Genomic DNA, 19,499 nt, shown 5'->3' on the forward strand with positions numbered 1-19,499 from the left:
CAGGTTTCACAATGAACACACCCGAAACTCTGGCTGATTGGGACCCACGCCCAGTTTCCCACCTTGGCTCAGGCGATTAGAGGATCATCAGGGGGTCCTTTTGTCCCTCTGTGGGGGGTCACTCCCACTAGGTTTATATCTGGGACTCTCCACCATTTGACCTTAGAACTGAAGAAGCTTCTCGGATGAGAGGTGAAACGTCTTCAAGCAACTTAAAGAAGTCCAGACGCTTTTCTTTGCAAGCTCCTTTGATTCACAAAAATTCACTTGTTCCACATTTTGTTATGTTTCAGCCTTATTCCAAAACATAATAAATACATTTTCACCTAAGAATTCTGCACACAATGACAGCGTGAACAAAGTTTACTTGAATGTCTTACAAATTTATTAAAAATAAAGGTCAAAAATTTAACATGTACGTAAGTATTCACAGTCTTTGCCACAATACTTAAAACTGAGCTCAGATGCATCCTATTTCCACTAATCTTCTGTCAAATGTCCATCTGTGGTAAATTCACTTGATTAGACGTTATATGGAAAGGCGCACACCTTTCCATATAAGGTCCCATAGTTGAAATTGTCTGTAGACATCTGAGACAGTATTATACTGAGGCACAGGGAAGGTTACATAAAAATCATTAATGATCAACCCTGAAGGTCCCAGTGAGCACAGTGGCCTCCATCTGTAAATGCAAGAAGTTTGGAACCACCAGGTCTCTACCCAGAGCTGGCTGCCTGGCCCGTCTGAGTGACCAAACTAGAAGGGCCATAGTCAGGGACGTGACCAAGAACCCAGTGGTCATGCTGACAGAGGTACAGCATTGCTCTGTGCAGAGCGAAGAACCTTCAGGAAGGACAACAATTTCTGAAGTACTTCACCAATCTGGCCTGTTTGCTAAAGTGTCCATTCCTCAGTAAATGGTAAATGACAGCCTGCCTGGAGTCTGACAAAAGGCACCTGAAGGGCTCTGCTCTGATGAAACAAAGATTGAACTCTTTGGTCTGAATGCCAACCAAGTCTCATGTCTGGAGGGAGGAAACTAGGCACTGCTCATCATCTTTCCAATAGTATTCCTACACTGAAGCATGGTGGTAGCAGCATCATGCTGTGGGGATATTTTTTGGCAGCAGGAAGTGGGAGACTAGTCAGGATTGAGGGAAAGGGGAATGCAGCATTGTAGAGACATCCTTGATGATAACCTGCTCCAGAATCCTTTGGACCTTAGACTGTGGTGAAGGTGGATGTTCTTGGGTGACATGTACAGTATCCAGTTCACAAGTGATTGAATATCTTTGAAGAGATCTGATGGCTGTGCACTGATGGTCCCAATCCAACCTGATGTACCTTGAAAGGTTCTGCAAATAAGAATGGGAGAAATTGCCCAAAAATAGTTGCACCAAATTATAGCACTATACTCAAAAAGGCTGTAATTGCTGCCAAGTGCACTTCTATATTGTACTGAACAAAGGCTCTGAGTATTTATGTATATGTTATATTTTGTTTGTTTTATTTTTAATACATTTCCAAGAATTTCAAGCAAATGTTTTCACTTTATGGGGTATTGTGTGCAGAATTTTGAGGTGAAAAATTCATTTAATACATTTTAAAATAAGACTGTAACGTGACAAAGTGTGGAACAAGTGCAGTGCTGTGAATATCTTGTTGGTGCAAAAATACTATTTTGGCTTCTTTGGCATTTTAATAGATGCAATTAAAAAGAAAGTGGAAGAAAGAATGTGTTTTATGACATGCTCCTAGTAACAAAGTGCCTAAAGGTATAATTTAGTCTATGTTAATTGGTTCTTTGCTAAGTTGTTTGTCGTGTGTAGACACAACGTTGGTTCATCCCTTGAATTAAGTGCTTTTTTCTGTTTGACTGATTCATGGGTCAGTGTTAAGTGGCTTAACAAATAAAACATTCCTATTAAAATGGGCAGGTAAAAGGACGAGCTAAAAATGGGTGTAAAGAAAAACTTTAAAAGATACATGCAACAGTCATTATTCTCTGCTGGGTCATAATTAATAAGACCACAAATGTCGCCTTAAAAAAATTATTTCTTTCCAAACGTCATTAAAACTAAAGTGTATTTACTTAATTAAGAAGTAAGGGCTTGTATAACAAGATAATTAGTCTTAATTTAGACTTTAAAATCTGTTATCAAAGAATGGCACAAAGGTAAAATATTATCTTTTAATTTGGGCAAAAAAATCTTGCTGTTTTATCCCTTTGTACAAGCAGAAAAGGCTTCTTATCTTTGGCATCACTAAAAGCACTTTGAGGATTTGTTTGAGTAGTTACTATCTGAATGTTTTGCATATACTACTTTTGCATTCATATCGAGGGTGCACCTAGGTAAATATCACTTTCTGTGTTTGCATATGCTTCAAATACACAATCTGAAGTGTTTTAAATACATCTAATATTTATTTCGCTTTCAAAAGTCACTCTGGCATTATAAATCTGTAAATGTTGGAAAAAACCTACTGAACTTGCGTAATTTACTTTTAATTCAAATCATTTTACCCACTGTTGTTTAACAAGTCCAGTCCTGGGAAATTGTGGCATTTAGGTTTGGCAAGCCTTCTGCATGAGTAAGTTGCCCTTCTCTAAACATAATGAAGAACTTGAGAAAAGGATGGGCAGTTTGTTCACTAGAAAATATGTGGGGTTGTGTTACATGACAGGTTAAGGCCAAATTTTCTATAATCCTAGGTGTGGAGCGTTACGTCAGCATCTTGATCTTTCTGCACAGAAGAACACTAGATCTCTGTGTCTCTGTTAGTTTAATTTTTTCTTGACTATTAATTCTGATGTCTGCAACATATTTTCTCATCTTTCACTCTGTGAACCTCCTAGATTACAATATTTTTTATCAAAACATTGCCTAATATTTATCTGTGATTTGTGCCTCAGACTCCTTTCTTGCCTTTAGAATGTGCTTTTTTTCAAACATGCTATTATTGTGTCATTACTTTTGTCTTCCTCAGCCCCCATATAATTTTCCTGTCCCAGAGTGTGTTGTCTGCTGGGAGTCCAGGTTCTGAAGAAAGTCTGTCTCTGTGTGGATCCAGGATTTGCCACGAGATTTCCCACTCCTGGTTTGGCCTGGTTATCGGAGCCAGAGACTGGACTGAAGAATGGATTAGCGAAGGCTTTGCCACCTGTCTTGAAGACATTATCTGGGCCCAAGCACAACAAGTATAAGATAATGTGTTTTCCATATTAACCACTATATGATAGTAACATACAATCACCGGCCACCACATTAGCTACACCTGTACAGCTGCTGGTTAATGCAAATATTAAAGCATATAAACATGTATGTTAAGACAACCTGCTGAAGTTCAAACTGAGCAGCACAGTAAGGAAGAAAAGTGATTTAAGTGCCTTTGGATGTGGCGTGGTTGTTGGCAGCAGAGGGGTTGGTCTGAGTATTTTAGAAACTGCTGAGGAACTCTACTGGGAATTTCCCACAAAACCATTCCTAGGGCTTACAGAGAATGGTTCAAAAAACAGAAAATAACCAGTGAGCCAAAGGACAGAGAAGAATGGCCAACAACAACTTAACAACAACTTAAATAATTAAAAAAAACAGGAGCTACAAGGATCACAGCAGCAGACGTCAATGCTAGGTGACATTCCTGTCAGCTACGAGTAAGATACTAAAATTCACAAAGAAATCATCAAAGTTAGACAATAGAAGGTTGGAAAAAACATTGCTTGTCTGATGATTCTTAATCTTGCTGCAAAAATTCAGAAAATAGGGTGAAACTTTGGTGCAAACAACATGAGCGCAAAGATCTTTTCTTGTATCTGTGGTTCAGGCTGCTGGTCCTGGCGTGGTCAATATTTCCTTTGCACTTTTTGGACCCCTTAGTATCACCCGAGCTGACCATATCATACCTGTCCATGCCTGCTATTCTGTCAATATGAACCCAAATCTCACATAAATGCTTTCAGCACCTTGTTGAATTTATGCCACGAAGAACCAAAACAACTCTGAAGGCAAAAGGAGGGCCAAGCTGGTACTAGAAAGGTGTACCTAATGAAGTGGCCAGTGAGAATAAAGGCAAGCGGGTGCCTCTGAGAAGATAATCTTCTCTCATTAGAAATGATTTATATGTAAATATTTTGAGTCATAAAAAAACAAATACTGCTAAAATATCATATAGCAAAATTCATTAAATAAATAAAATGCGGGTCAGTATTCCAACCTTTCGTCTGTTCAAACATCACTGTGACAAAAACATACGTTAAACTTTTTTTTTTTTTTAAAGGCAACTAGAGAATATTGGAATACAAAAAAGCAAAAACAGGAAATAAATTTGAAAAATCACAAACAAACAAAGTTTTCTCAACCAATCACAACATTAATCAATAGACCATATCTCTTTAGGTGTAAAACCACATCAGTCGCATAGTTGATTCGTTAGTAAATTCTTTTCTAAAGATTGTTTTCCAAAGAAATTTTAACGTCACATTTTCCCAAAGGTCCTTCTACAGCCAGATGGTTAATTAAGGATCCCTGCAAAAAAATAAGAGACTAAATAGATAAAAGAAGTGGGTGTAGCATTAATGTTTGCAACACTTCAGCTCTAATCTTGTAGTTGATGGGGCTACAGACCTAATCCTCCCACTTGTATTCCCACACCATCTAGAGTTACACAAGTGCTTTTCTTTTGTCTGTGATGTTAAATCTAAACACCTTTATGATATGAACTTTGCTCTGCTGAAAGGATTTAATCACATCTGCTTCCAAGTGTTGCCAAACTGAATAACAGAGAGCGCTTCTATCACAGTGTCTTTATGTTTTTGCAGAATTCACCATATTTAGCTCTTTTCATCTGGCAATTTTGCATCGACTTTTGTCCATGTGTGTCTCCCTCCAGCTCTCTTTAGAGGAGAAAACCGAGCAGTTTGACCTGAAGGCCCTTCTGAGGTGGAGAAGACTTTCCGATGAGTTGCAAAACTCAAAAGAGGAACTTCAGATCCTCAGGTGTGTGTCTTTATACAGAAACACGTTTTTGGAGGGTAACTAAAGAGCACCATGGCAATAATCAAAGCCCTTACCTGAATTCAATTAATTGTGCATAGCCCACTTCTAACATGATGGGATGCCTTCAGACTTGGAATCTGTGGAACCTTCAAACAAACTGCTGTTTGGTGTCTGGCCATAGTCTAAGACACCAGCTCTTATCACCACTGATGATGCTCAAAATGAAGTTAATGTTCGTTGGCAAAATTAGGTTTTTAATTTGTTTTATTGATTCAGTTACCACCAATTTTTGCATCATGTTATGGTTATGTTGACCCTAAACAGTTTGCTAAAATAAAAAAATCCATATACAATGAGATAAATTTCTTTTGCAATGAACAGATTCTTTACAGTGAATGTTATCTTCTATTTTCAGGCCAGACTGTGCCTAGATTTTTCTTAGTGTCTGCACATGCAGACGCACACATGAACGTAGAGTCTAGGCATTCCAGGGGTACAGGTGTGGCAGGTGTGGCAATAAAGTATATCCAGGTGTGCTGTACCGTCATGTCTTAGAAAAGCTCACATCACGAGGAAGGCAAGTGTGCGCAAACACATAAATTCAGACAGACGGACAGTGTGGGACCCACACCCTGCTTTATTTCATCCAGGGTGGAAGCAGAGTGTCATCGGGGGATTATAGCTGTAAACCCCAACAAGGGCTTAACCCTTTAGCTAATGAAAATGCTGGTGATTTCTCTGTGCGTATTGCAGCTCTCATTAGACATTAAATCAATGGTGGTTACACTTGTGATATTTATGGATATTCACATTCACTTTAACAGTGAAATTCAGCCTGCTTCAAATACTTCATGTGGTGTTAGTGATGTTCTTTATTGGTGAATTTACCTTTGTTTTTAAAACTTTGCTATGATGATTTAAATTGTTCCAGATCTTTAAGACTGCTGTCTGATAACGTCTTTATTTGTGGTAGGTTTCAACATGAAAGGAGCCATGGCTGTGAATTACAATGTACCTTAAAATAAGAAGCTGGCAGTGCAGGAAAGGGTTAAATATACATTGGAGAGTGGTGTCGGTCAGAGTTTTCCTCCACAAGACAGACACATGGGTTGTTAGAGAGGATCAGGCTTATGTTTCTCGTCACCTGATGGGGTTACATCAACAACATCAAACTTTTTACAGTATGCGCACACACACATGCACACATGCTTGCAAGCCTGGCTGCATGTTTTGACTGACTGCTACATGGAAATATGGTGTGTTGCATTTGTAGTGAAAAACACGTTATTGTCAAAGTGGCAAATAACTCCAAAAGGATTGCCAAAGCAAGTTGGGGCATAAATGAACCCTGCTCACAGGCTTAATGATCTTAATGATTGAACACATTTAGTCTGTGTATATGTACTTCTATAATGCGGCTGTTACTCTGCAAATGTGCTCCTGTTTGTGTTCCTTTACTTCTGTCAGCATGTACATTTTAGCAAAGCTAATTATTGTTTGTTTACTTTCAGCAGAGGCCCGTTGTAATTATAGTGCATCTACGCATTTCATTATAACATTTTATTTTCTGAGTCCTTCCTATATAAAAACTCTTTATCAGCTTCCAGGGAAGAGCTAAGACATTTGCTGCCAGTTATGAGGTAAATGCAGTCATTGTTCATGTAGTTTGAGTTGACTGATTTGTAATGTTGAGTGCCTTTTAGTGCCCAGCAAGTCAGATAAAGCTGTGGACATTTGACGTGACACCATAGTGAAGAATGGAATTCGGCATACAGTATGCGTCGATGGAAAAAGAAAGTTTTACGATAGTAAATGACTAATGACTCAGTTATTACAGTTGACTTGGAGCAGCTCTTCTAGTTTCACCTATAATTACTACTAAATTACAGTTATTTTTCCAGGGGAAATTTCCCATATAAAAATGAATTATAACAGTTTTCTTAAACAAACAAAGTTATTGAGTTTTTTGTTTTCCAACTGTTGTCTGATGAAGTGCACAGCAGTCGAGATTAAGCTTGATCTTTATTCTTGATCCTGTGGGTAATACAGGTGATGCAGAACCTCAACTGTGGGGGTTTTTGAGGCCTTGACCACACTGCAGTCTTCATCAGTTTTCTCAGTGGACATTAAAATGACTCTGAACTCATCATCATTATTATGGGGCAATCATGGCTCAAAGAGTTGGCAGTTCATCTTGTAACTGGAAGGTTGCCGGTTCCAGCCCCGGCTCGGACAGTCTCGGTTGTTGTGTCCTTGGGCAAGACACTTCACCGTTGCCTGCTGGTGGCGGTCAGAGGGCCCAGTGGCGCCAGTGTCCGGCAGCCTCGCCTCTGTCAGTGCGCCCCAGGGTGGCTGTGGCTACAATGTAGCTTGCCATCACCAGTGTGTGAATGTGTGTGTGAATGGGTGGATGACTGGATATGTAAAGCGCTTTGGGGTCCTTAGGGACTAATAAAGCGCTATACAAATACAGGCCATTTACCATTTATAGAGTATGAATTGAATAACAATTCCTGAAAACTTGAAAACTGATAACTAACTCAAGGATGCTGCTGCATGTCCCCTTAAAGGTCCCATGTGACACAGATTTTTGTTTTCTTTAAACTGGCTCCCTGGGAAGTTTAAGGGTTCAGTTTGAAATTTTGGTCATCACGGTTTGATGCCTCCACATATCAGTGAGCTACTACAACCACACATAACACCAAGATCTATTAGGTGTATTGGTTGTACCAAGATCCAAGTTAAAGATAAAAGGTGATTGTGCTTTTGAGGTTGTGGAACCTCATGAAGATCTGTGGACACTAATGATACCTTTAAAAAGTAACTTAGGAACCACCTCTGTCTCTGTCAGCTTGCCTTTATTGTTTTGTTTTTTTTTATCTATTTTTTACACTTTTAGTTATTGTATCTTGTAGGGCCCTCAAAGTCCTGACACAGATCACTTTTTCATGTGGAATACACAACCTTTGTGCCCAAGTCCACATGTAACTTCATTTGCATTAGAACCACATGCACATAAACACTAACTCAGTGTCACAACACAGTGAAGACTCTCTAAGGATCTGCTGAAGGGAAGGAAAGGAAACCACAGTGGGATATATACAAAGAGATGTCCTCACCATACACAAATGCACACACAAAGGCTAAATGGTAGGTTGTTCTTTCCAAGTTCAGTAGGTCACAATTGACACCCCATGATCCAGCAGGGGCCCCAGTGGCCAGTGTTTATCAGTCCATTTCAGATGAGTTATATTTAGGGCAGCCTGGGCCAGACGCCATTCTCCCTGCTGATTTACTGGGCTGCTGGGAGCGCTGCTCTACCTTATCCGGTTTCCACAGTCAACCCAGTGTAATTTGTCAGGATATGGCTCACGGAGCTATAAACCTCTCGTGTGTGTATGTGTGTTCTCGTTTGACATTAAGTTCTGTCAGTAATAGCTCCTGATTTCCTCTCGCTTTTTCTCTCCCTTTCAATCTCAGACACACCCAGGTGTACGCACGGCTACGCATGCACACACACACACAGACAAACACCCCCCCTCTCACTGCCCCACAAGTCAGATAAGAACGCCATTTATTCTGAAATACATTTAGCTATTACGAGACGCTGAAGGCAGCAAGCACCGTTTCCTCCTAAAGTTTTAGTTAATCATCCCTGACAAAGACAGGCAGCAAAACCCAGGGATTCACACATCAATAAATCCCTTATAAAGAAGGCTGAAGTCCCTTTGTTTAACATGACAGTGATGAATCAACATTTTGTCTCTCCGTGGTCTGCTAGTGTCTCTGACATAAGAAATGGTTACATTTTCCGTGGAAAGACAGTACATGTTCTGTCACTGTTTTCATCTTTTGTCCTAATCCTTCTTTTTCCTCTCAGACCCACACATACACACAAGTTCCCAGGGGTACAGCACATCCCGCTGTCTTAAAAAGAGTCCATTTCATCTTATCGCAAGGAACAGACAGCCACAGGCTGAAATGAGCAGGTGACTGGACAGAGAGCAAGTTTTAAAAAAAATCCAGTGTTTAAAGGAAAATGTTGATATAAAGGAACCACATATAAAACAAACACTATATTGCATATTTTAAGTTTTAACTTGTAGCCCGTTTGTTATATCCAAATGTGTTATTCATTATATACAGTCACTGACAGACTGAGAATAATGAAAGTCTTTATTTCTGGAGAGTCAACATCATTAGTTTGATTTTCTGAGGCAGATTTTCCGAAATCAGGTCATTTCCATAGCGATTTCTCTCGCACAGCATTTATATGACATGCATACATCCACACAAGTGGGAACACGCCCTCAGATGCATGATGAAAGTGCTTGAAAGAATGACCAGTTGAATTTAGAAATTCCAGGAAGCTGATGACTTCCTCTCTTTCAGTACACTAAGCAAACCAAACATTCCTGTCTATTTTCTGCCCTTGATTTCTCCCACACCTCCTTGTCTTGTCCTCAGCCCTAGTCTGCTTTACCCCCCTCTCTTCTGCATCCTGCCTTCCCTCTTCTGCTCACCATGGCTGGACAAACACTTGTGTAAATCAAATATTTGACCAACTTGTGGCTCCCTGCTTAAGCTCAAGTCAAAAATTTAAACAGTCACATGTGACTCTCTGTGCCTTTAGCCTTTCCGATCGTCCATGTACGTCTGCGTGTGTGTGTCTGGCCGCTTCTGTCATGAAGCGGTCTTGTGGAAAAGTGCAAGCCAGTGATGAAGGGTGTATTGATTGGTGGGCCAGGCGCCTGCCGTATCGACTTGGCAGGAGGGTGATCCTTCAAGGCCTTCCTATTGGCACACTGAGTTAATCTGCTCATTCTGATCAATACCAGCTAACTAAAACTATCATTGCACAGCATCCCATGTCAGGGATTTGTTTGTCTGGTTTTTTATTGGTTTTATGCGTGTTTGTTTGTGTGTTTTATGGAGGTTGAGGGGATGATTTGTATCTTCGTGACGGGGAAAATGAAACCCAGAGCGTGGCTCTTTTGTGCTGGTAGTCAGGGGTGCTTTTTTTGTGCGCAAGTGTTATATGTTCGCTCCATGACTCACGGGCAGTAAAAGTTAGAGCACAGCACTGTGAGGTCATATAAACACTATAGTATGCTATTATAAATCCACAGTTTTATTTCCAGCCTGCCTCTGGCAAAGTGTGGCAACTTGGCAATGTGTTCACCATTGAGAAATGGCCTGAGTGGTGCCATTTAGTGTTGCTGACAGTGTACTCTTGCTCTGTTGAAATGGTGGTTTTCCTGCAACTAAAATGTCTTGAGAGCAAGATAAAATAAAAATGTGCTCCTGTTCTCCAACATCTCACTCCTGTTTTGCCTTCTGGTCTTGTCATGTACCTCTGCACAGTACTGCTGATGGTGTGTGCTGAAAATCTCGCTTTGTGTGCTGTACGTCCATCTCTTCACTTGTTCAGTGTTTCTGTGAGCAATTTTTTCTTCCCTGCTCTGTTTGCCCTCCTGCAGACCTAACATGGAGAAGACTGGTCAGGTCAGTGAATCTGGCTCCTCCACAGTTAAGCATGCCCTCAACCCTGAAAAACCCTTCATGCAAGTCCACTACCTCAAGGTGAGACTAATGTCGTAGTAGGAAGGTGGGAAATGAACAAAGAAAGGAGGGAATTAATGAAGACAAATAAAAGAACCAGATCCAATCAAAGTATCGAATAAACTTATAGTATCTCTTTGTTTTTTTTAAAATTTCTGTGAGCTTTCTTGTTTGGTGCTTTAGACGTTTGTCTATAATTGATTGTTTGCATGTCTCACCCTTTGTCCAGGGCTACTTTCTCCTCAGGTTCTTGGCCAGTCAAGTGGGAGAGCAACAGTTTATTGAATTCTTCCAATTATTTGTGAAGAAATACCACGGCCATCTAATTTTGTCCCAGGTGAGGCTGGAAACATATCTCTGCTGCTACTTCAGAGGCTGCTGATAACATTTTAGCTCACGTGTGAACTATTTAATTCGACCCGTCTCTCCAGCACATTTGCTGCTTTTATAAATTATTGGGAGGCTGATGTAAACCTGATTGCCACATTGTTACAATAGCTTTCTCTCAAATTGATGATTGTACATCAACAGAGGCACATGTGTTTATTCTGGTGGGGCCACAAAGCTGAGTGATCCCACCTGGAACTGTGTGTGTGTGTGTTTGTGTGTGTGTGTGTGTGTGTGTGCATATGAGTTCCACCTGGCTCCTGTTACTTCAGTCGCAGATTGAGTCCTCCCACTAAATAGAGGAAGTAACATAAACACTGTTTGACCTTGTACTCTTGACTTAAGATCAGGTATGCCTTTCTCTTTTCTTTTTGTCTTCCTCCCACATCTACCTAAACGACTCCATTTCTGCTTGTCTTTTTTTTTTGTTCTGTTTTAAACAGGATTTCCTGCAAATGTTACTGATTAGCTTTCCCGGCATGGAAAGGTATGTTGTTTGCTATGAGAAATCTCTGCAGTGTAATTCATGAATAATGTAAAGATGCATTAAAACCAATTTGGTTTGTACTATAGCAGGAGTAGTCTTAGCTTCTAGTTGCAGACAAATATGAGATGCGGTTAAAGATTATTATTTTTTGTTTGTTTCAATGTAGCTTTTAAACTTTCAGTGGCAGATGTGATATGTTAATCGATTTCATGTGAAATGCGTTTGGTCCCACTGTGGAAATATGGCAAACTGAAGCATCCAACACCAGTTCTGTTAGGTGAACAGTCTCATTCACTCTCATATTCACTGAAGTGTAAAAGGATAACTGCTCCTCCTGCTCTCCTCCTCTCTAATTCTCTCTCACTCTCTCTGCACTCTCTTAATCATTCAACTTTCTTTTTCTGCCGATTGCCTCATTAACCTCTTCATGTGTCTTGTCCTGCTGTCCCACGTTTTCTTCCTTGTCTGTCATTCACATTATCAGCCCTTTCTTTTCTTACTCTTCTTTTCTCGAGCATCTATTTGTCGGCTCTCAGTGTTTTCTTTCTGCCTTCTCTGTCATGTGGAGTGTGCTGCTGCTGGACGAGAAGAGATTGATTGAATTAAACAGAGGGAGTTGGGCAGAGTCAATATTTGGATTTGATGCCTCTTTCAGTAAACAGCTCAGTGAAATAGAAGGGTTTAAGATTAGAATAGACAGTTGCTGCTCTGGGTCATGGCCAGTCTTTTCGTGATGTGAGGTCATGTATCCTTGGAACAGTGGCATGCAGGGACTTTTACAGAAAGGCAACCAGAGACAATCCCAAACCTCTCACTCCCTGACCCCAAGCACACACAGAAATCAAAAACATACCATGCGCATTGCCTGTATGCTGTATTGAGGAATTTTTCAAGCAATTCCTTTAGGAAACTAAGCAATAAAACACCTCATTGCACATAAAATTGTATTTTTGGACAAATTTTGCGTAAAGTATCAAAATTCAGAATAATTATTATGCAGAAAAATGTTTCCTATCAGTGTTAAATATCTTAAAAATACTGGTGCAGATGTTTAGTTGTTGAGCTCATTTTAAATACTTTATGTTCTGTTTAATATCCAGCATCATATTCTATAAATTATATATTTTGTAGTGGATATCCTTTCCTACATCTTGATAATAAAAAGTGTGTTAACATTTTGAGAGATTCAAAAGTAATTGACTGACAAGCAGTTTCATGGCCAGTACATCCCAGTTTCCTCTACAAATTAAGCAGATAAAAAATCTTTACTTTGTTTAATCAAAGTTTACTTTGCATTTGGATCTGTTCATTAGAACTTTCATGGTGAGGTACAAGGAGGTGTAGATGTAAATGAAGGTCATCATTGGGGTGAAATGCCAAAATAAGTTATTTTGATAGTTAAAGATCACACTGCACTGGCCAGTAGCACCCAAAGCCCTCAAAGACAGTGTAGGAAAGCTAAAGTGAGTGCACATTCTCTCCTTGGTTTAAAAAAAGAAGCCCTTCATAACGTCTATGCAAGTCAAGAACACTCTTGAGTATTTTCTCTTGGAGCTGGAGCCCAGCTGCCATAGGACGAGAGGGAGGGTACATCTTGGACAGGTCACTGATCTGTTGCAGGGCTAACACATAAAGCCACAACCAATTTAGAATCTCTGATTAATCTAAGATGCTGTGGGAGATAATGAGAGCAAACGTGCAAACATCAGAACATGTGAACTCCATATAGAAAGTCCTAGCTGCCTGGTGGAATTGAACCTAGTGTTGTCTTTTGTGTGGCAATGATGACAATGGAAACCACTTGTTACACTGACGACTAGACCTTTTTCAGAAAACATCTAAAAGAACAAATTAAACCAATATTAACTTGCACCAAAATGATGGGAAATAAAAAGTATGGAGAAAGTAAGAAAAATAGCTTATGATCCAAAGCGTATTACATCATCTGTCAAACATGTTGGAAGCAATGTTATAGCATAGGCATGTATGGCTGCCAGTGGAACTGAGTCACTAGTGTTTATTGATGGCTGCTGAGAGAAGTAGGAGGATGAATTCTGGAGTGTACAGGGTTATACTTTCTGCTAAGCTTCAACCAAATGCTGCAAAAACTTTACAGGACAAATGGAAAATGCCCCAAAACATTCTCCAAAAGCAACACAAGAGTTTATTAAGGCAAAGAATTGGATATTTTTTAATGGACAAGTCAGTTGCCTGGTTTCAACCCAGTAGAGCATGCTTTTCAGCTACTGAAGACAAAAATGAAGGCGAAGAGGCGCACAGACAAGCAGCAACTGACGGTGGCCACAGTAAAGGGCTAGCACAGCATCTCAAGGGAGGAAAAACAGCATTTGGCGACTTCCTGCGAGTATTAAAACGGTCCTCACATTCAACATTTTCTAAGTGTATCACATTACTTTACAAAATGCAATACTTTTGCTAAATCCTTTTAATTAAACTCTGCACTATTTTTTAAAATTTAAAATCCACAGTGGTGGTGTTCTGAGGCAAAATACAAAACATATCATTGTCCAAAAACATATAGACTTAATTGTGAATTCTTACATGTCACTAAGAGGATGACTAATTAGTGAAACTAAAGTGAAGTTTACATTTTAGCGTCACAGAACGGAACGGGTAGATACATGCCTCATATGCTCTCGTGAGAGATGAAGCTTATTTCTCACTAGACCTATTATTAAGCATCACTTGATGAGTCATGTGGTATATTAAGTGTATTAACCTTTTGTTTGCCACACAAGAGAAGTATGCTGACATAATCCCATGTAATCCGACTTTGTGGGTTCTCACTGTTGGTGTGGCATATGTTTAGTCTCTAGACTCTGTCTATAATTTCAATCATGCCAAGAGTTTAAATGCGCTTGTGATGAAGTCGCTCATCACATTCTTAATCCTTGGTTTTTAAGCAAGTTGATGTTTTATTTGGAGTATTGCTTCTTCTAATATGCTTTAAAGTGTAGTTTCCCAATACACCACTCTTTTAATTTGCCTAGAAATGCACTAGATGAGCTCAGCTAGTGTGCGGGAGCGAGGAGCTCAGCCTCAACCCCGCAACAAAAAGCCAATTTAGTCACATGAGCAATGTTGAGAATTAGGTTGGTTGCTTGTTTTCAAGTTTGTCTCAAGGCAACAGATTGTTTTTGTGAGCATGTTATCTTTCTATAATTAACTTTGAGCTTAAACCACTGAGAATACATTTTGACTTTTACAAGTTGGAATAAGATTAAGGTGACTGAGCCTGATGAACTGAGTTTAAGATTACCTTAAATGGTCACTACAGGAGGTTAAACCCATTGTGACAATTATAATAGATTTACAAAATAGACCTATTTACATTCTGTGTCTGTTATTTTTCTCAACGTGTCCTTTTAGGGATAAGTTTGGAAAATGTGGGGGAGCCTGAATTGCATGTGTTTAATAAAGAAAAAATACTATCCAGAAATAAAAAATAAAAATGTTTCAGTGAAGGTATTACTGTATACTTATACTGCACTGAAACCTTCAGAGTAGCCAAGAGTGGAATTTTTTCTCTCTAAGCACAGGATTGATAGTGGGGTGAAGGGCATGCTATTTAGTTACTCTTCGACTCTTTGTGCACTTTGTGTGTATACTTGATGTATACTTTACTGTTTGCATAAATACACGAGGCTGAATGTGGGATGTTTGTTTGCATTCACATTTGTCTTTGCAAGTCAGCCCAGTCACTGTGTGTGTTCTCTGTATGGTGTTTGACTATTTCCACATGCAAACCATCCAATTTGGCCTCCTTTCAACTACTCAGACATGCATATACATAGACTCTTTTTTTTTTTTTTGCATGTCCATATGTATAACTCCAATTCATTGTCTGTGCATGCCTCTTTTCTTGCCCATGTATAGGAAGGTGGGTGTGCCCCTTTTTTGTTTAAGGTGTTGGCCTAAATCTCAAGTCTGCCATAACCCTAACAGTATTTTCCCAGAACGATGTTTTTACAGTGCGTCTTGGGCAATAACAGTCATTGCTGTAATAATAGGAATAATACTAACACTTGTGCCATTGTGTTCCAGAAAAGGCCTCACCCTCGGTGCTATTTATGCTGACTGGCTCGATCAGCCGGGAATTCCAAAGGTACGAAAAGTCCTTCAGTATTTTTTATTTTTTTGGCTGAGTTTAAAATAATTAAATACCAGTTTATGAAAAAAACAAGGCAATTCCTCACTTTTAAGCCTGACAGCTCTTTAAGTAGATAAAAACTGTGTTGGAATTTGTTCTTCATTGTAATGTTTAAGATAAATCAGTATTACTTAGGCTTCATTGTACACAATAATGCAGTAATTTAGTCTCACTAATTGTTGTAATTGTGCTTACAGGGTTGCAATTCCCAGTGCATTGTTTTTCTTGTAGTCCACTGAAGATTTCATTGTTTTAATGTTTTACAACCATTCTTACTACTCAGTAGTTAATGTTTACTTACTGTGGCAACAACCTGGCTGGCATTACCATGAACCGTAGAAAGACTGGTTCAATCCTGGTCACTCACAGGTTTGTGAAGTCCCATTTTGAAGCCCTGACTTTCACATTCTGGCAGCTGCCATCTTGGTTTTCTTTTAACCCCCAGATGTGTTTAGACAAGGTGACGGAGTTCTGAATTATGAGCAGCAGCCAGCAACATCCAGGAACCACTTTCCTCCATTGTCTCACGTCTAATGGAAGCTTCTCGTGTCGCATCTGCCACATTGGTTGTGTCGCATCCGGTATGGCATGACGCTACATCAGAAGAACAGCTTTAAAATGGCTACGCAGCAGGGAATATTATTAACTACTGTAGTTTAAATTGTGTGCAATAATTCAGAAACCATTTGTTAAAAATGGCTTATATTTAAATTGGTTATAAAAGGTTATGTATATTAAGATTGTGACTGCTTTGCATTAAAGGTAGGTGCCAACCTTGCTCGGCTTCAACTAACAGAAGTTACTGAACTGAGCACCTTGTGCAGTTATTAACACCCTGACCTAGGAATGTGTACTCCACCAAGCAAGGTAGTTATAACCCCCCAAATAGTCATAATGCTAACCTTAGCTTTAACACAGGATTTCACAAACCAGTTTTTAACATCATGGTGGTCACGTCCATCTTTAAGTTATATTTAGCCATTGCAAGACTGCTACTGTATCTTGGTGAGGTGAGCAGTCCTGCTTTATCTGCCCCCTCAAAGGGTTACAAATACTAGGATTGCTCAGACAATCAATCCACTCCAACAGCTTCTTCAATTCTGCCATCTCCATGGTTACAGATCTTAATTACCACTGTGCGTGTGTGCAGTTTTTAGTGTCTGTTCCTGTGTCTGGGAGCCTTCACCTTCTGGATGCGATGATGTAACTTGAGTCTTCCAGGGGCCTCTCAGGGTGGAAAGGACAGTGCGGAGGGAGTGCTCCGCTGTTTTTTCACACCCGATTGGGTGAAAGCTGATTGTTTTTGCAGAGGCTTTTTTTGTGTTTGATGTGCCAGTCAGAGCGATGGCTAATAAGATCAGCCCGATCGATTGAAACCTTTCACAAATGCAAGTGCTTGTGCATTATGTACACTGGGCACAAACACATTTTTAAAATCTCTTTCTCCTCTCTGCCTCCTTTGCTCTTGAATGTGCTTGAATTGAAGAAAGGCAGGAAATGATTTGGCCTAATAATAAACAATGACATCCACCAATCCTGTGCTGAACGATGGAGAATGAGAAGGCCAGTGTCGGTTTATTTTAGACCTCAAGAGTTCCCATTGGGATTATGATGTAGCATGGAATATTTTGTTGATTCATTGATTCACCAGAGCTTTTAGCTCCTTCTTCTACTTAAACTACACCTACATGATAGTGTTTATTTTTTGTATTAATTACCAGTTGTCATATACTGATTTAAGTGCTGCTGATTTACCTAGTACATAATTGATGCTTTTTGATCTTCCTGGCAGGTATTAGATTTAGATTTCCTAAACCTAAAAATCTTTAAAAGAGCAAAATGAAACTCTGGGATTTGACAAAGAAAATAGTACCAATACCTAGAGCTCTGTCTTTGTAAAAATTTGCTCTCACACTTGTGCAATACAGCAACACGTATGTGTTTTGTAGCAATAAAACTTAATTAAGACAAATATCCTGAAGGTGTTCACCAAATAAGTTTGATTTTCAGTCTAATTTTTAAAATATATATAAAAATATAAAAAGGTATTTTTTCCCTTCCTGGTTTAATTTTAATTTCTTAATGTTAATTTGTTTAATTTGTCTGAATTGTAATATTAGAAAAAAATAACCCGAGTACATATGAAATGGGGTTTTTAAATGATGATTTCATTTATTAAGGGAAAAAAGCTATCCAAACTTACATGAAAAAGTAATCGACCCCTAAACCTAATAACTAGTTGTGCCATCCTTGGCAGCAGAAACTGCAATTAGGTGTTTGTGATAACTGGCAGTGAGTCTTTCACATCACCGTGGATGAATTTCGGCCTACTCTTTTTTGCTGAATTGTTGCAGTTCAGCCACATCGGAGGGTTTTTTGAGTTTGAACAATCTGTTAAAGTTCAAGCTAATGATGCTTAATCGGATTTAAGTTCAGACTTTGACCATATATATGTGTAAATATATTCATTTATTTTTAACCATTCAGAGGTGTGTTTTGAATCATTGTCTAGCTCCATAATGAACTGATGGGCTCGACATTCTCTTTCAGGACTTTTTAGTAGAGAGCAGAATTAATGGATGTTTTAACCCTTTCCAGACTGATACATGTCAATGGCTTTGTTTTTTTTATCCTTGAATTGTGGCATGATGTGTTGCAGCTTGTAGCTAAGTCATTTTTTTTGTATTCAACAGGTCTCACAGTAATCAGGTCTCGGTGTGGGTCGTGAAATTAAACTCAGCTTTCCAAAAGTAGTTAATCCATCCTACAAACATCTTAAACATATGTGTGACAGATATGGGAAAAACTAAGAAATCAGGAATGTGGCAAATATTTTTTCACACAACTGAGCTTCATATTAACAAATCTGGATATAAATACACTTCCTCTAAACATATCCGGATGTGTCCAGATCCGGAGCTTTACAGTTGGAAAAACTGGATGTATTCACATTATTTATCAAATGAAAAGACTGCTGTGAAGAACTTTAAGTATATCCGTGCAAAGACATTTCAAGTAAAATATGGTTAAAGCAAAAATACCAAAGCATGAAAGGATCTGAGAAACAAAGACAGAGACGTCACCATTTACGAGTATGAAATGAATGAGAGGCACTTAAGAGGGAAAGAGATGCAACTTGTGAACTTCTACACGCAGTCAAATATCGATTCACTAAAGAGACTAGAGAGACACCACAGAGATGCAGGCGCAGGACGAGAGAGTTGGAGAGAGACAAAGGTCTTGCTATTCAGGGAATGGCAGTGGAGATCTAGGCAGCAAGAGTTATGTGTGGTATCCTGTTACACAATGGCAATTTAGTACTTCAACACTCACTACATTCTACACTACCCACTCTCAAAACCTCCCTCTCTCTGTACCTCTCTGTGTCTCTCCATCCTTGCCTTGTACACACACCTTCATGCTATTTCTGCTTGAGCAGCAGACACTTTTGTATAATACTTGTAGAGAACTACGCAGGCATCCAGTTATAGTATTGAACTTTGTGTGTGTGTGTGTGTGTGTATGTGTATGTGTGTGTGTGTGTGTGTGGCTATGGTAACGCTAATACCTGAAACACAGCGCGGCTCTGTGTGTGTGCGTGGGAACGTCTGTGGAGTGCATACCGTGGATTGAGGCTGAGGCGAATATCGTGTGTCGCTGCTGCCTGTGTGTGTGAGTGAGCTGTGTGACATTGTGAACACCTTGCTTCCACGCACTCCTGTCTGTCTCCTTCTTTTTCCCCACTCCACGTACACACCCGCAAGCACACGTGTACACATGGCATCATCGCTCTGGTGCGTGATTCACATCACTTGAGCAGCGGCTTTGCTGAGGGCTTAAATAAGGTGAGAGAGTAAGGGCTGTGGGTGCGTAGATGTTCGCTTGCATGAATGA

General features: G+C 39.5%; 1 protein-coding gene across 2 annotated transcripts in view; it reads left to right on the forward strand.

Moving 5' to 3' along the window:
* aopep (aminopeptidase O (putative)) overlaps positions 1 to 19,499 on the forward strand; it is a 90,660-nt gene that overhangs the window by 31,996 nt on the left and 39,165 nt on the right. The window contains exons 7-12 of one of the 2 annotated variants that reach the window (XM_085475706.1): positions 2,990 to 3,200; positions 4,892 to 4,998; positions 10,479 to 10,581; positions 10,790 to 10,897; positions 11,391 to 11,434; positions 15,500 to 15,560. In XM_085475706.1, the coding sequence (XP_085331832.1) occupies positions 2,990 to 3,200; positions 4,892 to 4,998; positions 10,479 to 10,581; positions 10,790 to 10,897; positions 11,391 to 11,434; positions 15,500 to 15,560 (634 nt within the window). The remainder of the gene's footprint in view (positions 1 to 2,989; positions 3,201 to 4,891; positions 4,999 to 10,478; positions 10,582 to 10,789; positions 10,898 to 11,390; positions 11,435 to 15,499; positions 15,561 to 19,499) is intronic. The other variant, XM_085475707.1, reaches the window with a different exon arrangement.

Source organism: Copadichromis virginalis, linkage group LG12 (genome assembly GCF_057382275.1).
Source record: "Copadichromis virginalis isolate Kocher_CV1m ecotype Utaka linkage group LG12, C_Virginalis_male_GT1.1, whole genome shotgun sequence".
Lineage (NCBI taxonomy): Eukaryota > Metazoa > Chordata > Actinopteri > Cichliformes > Cichlidae > Copadichromis > Copadichromis virginalis.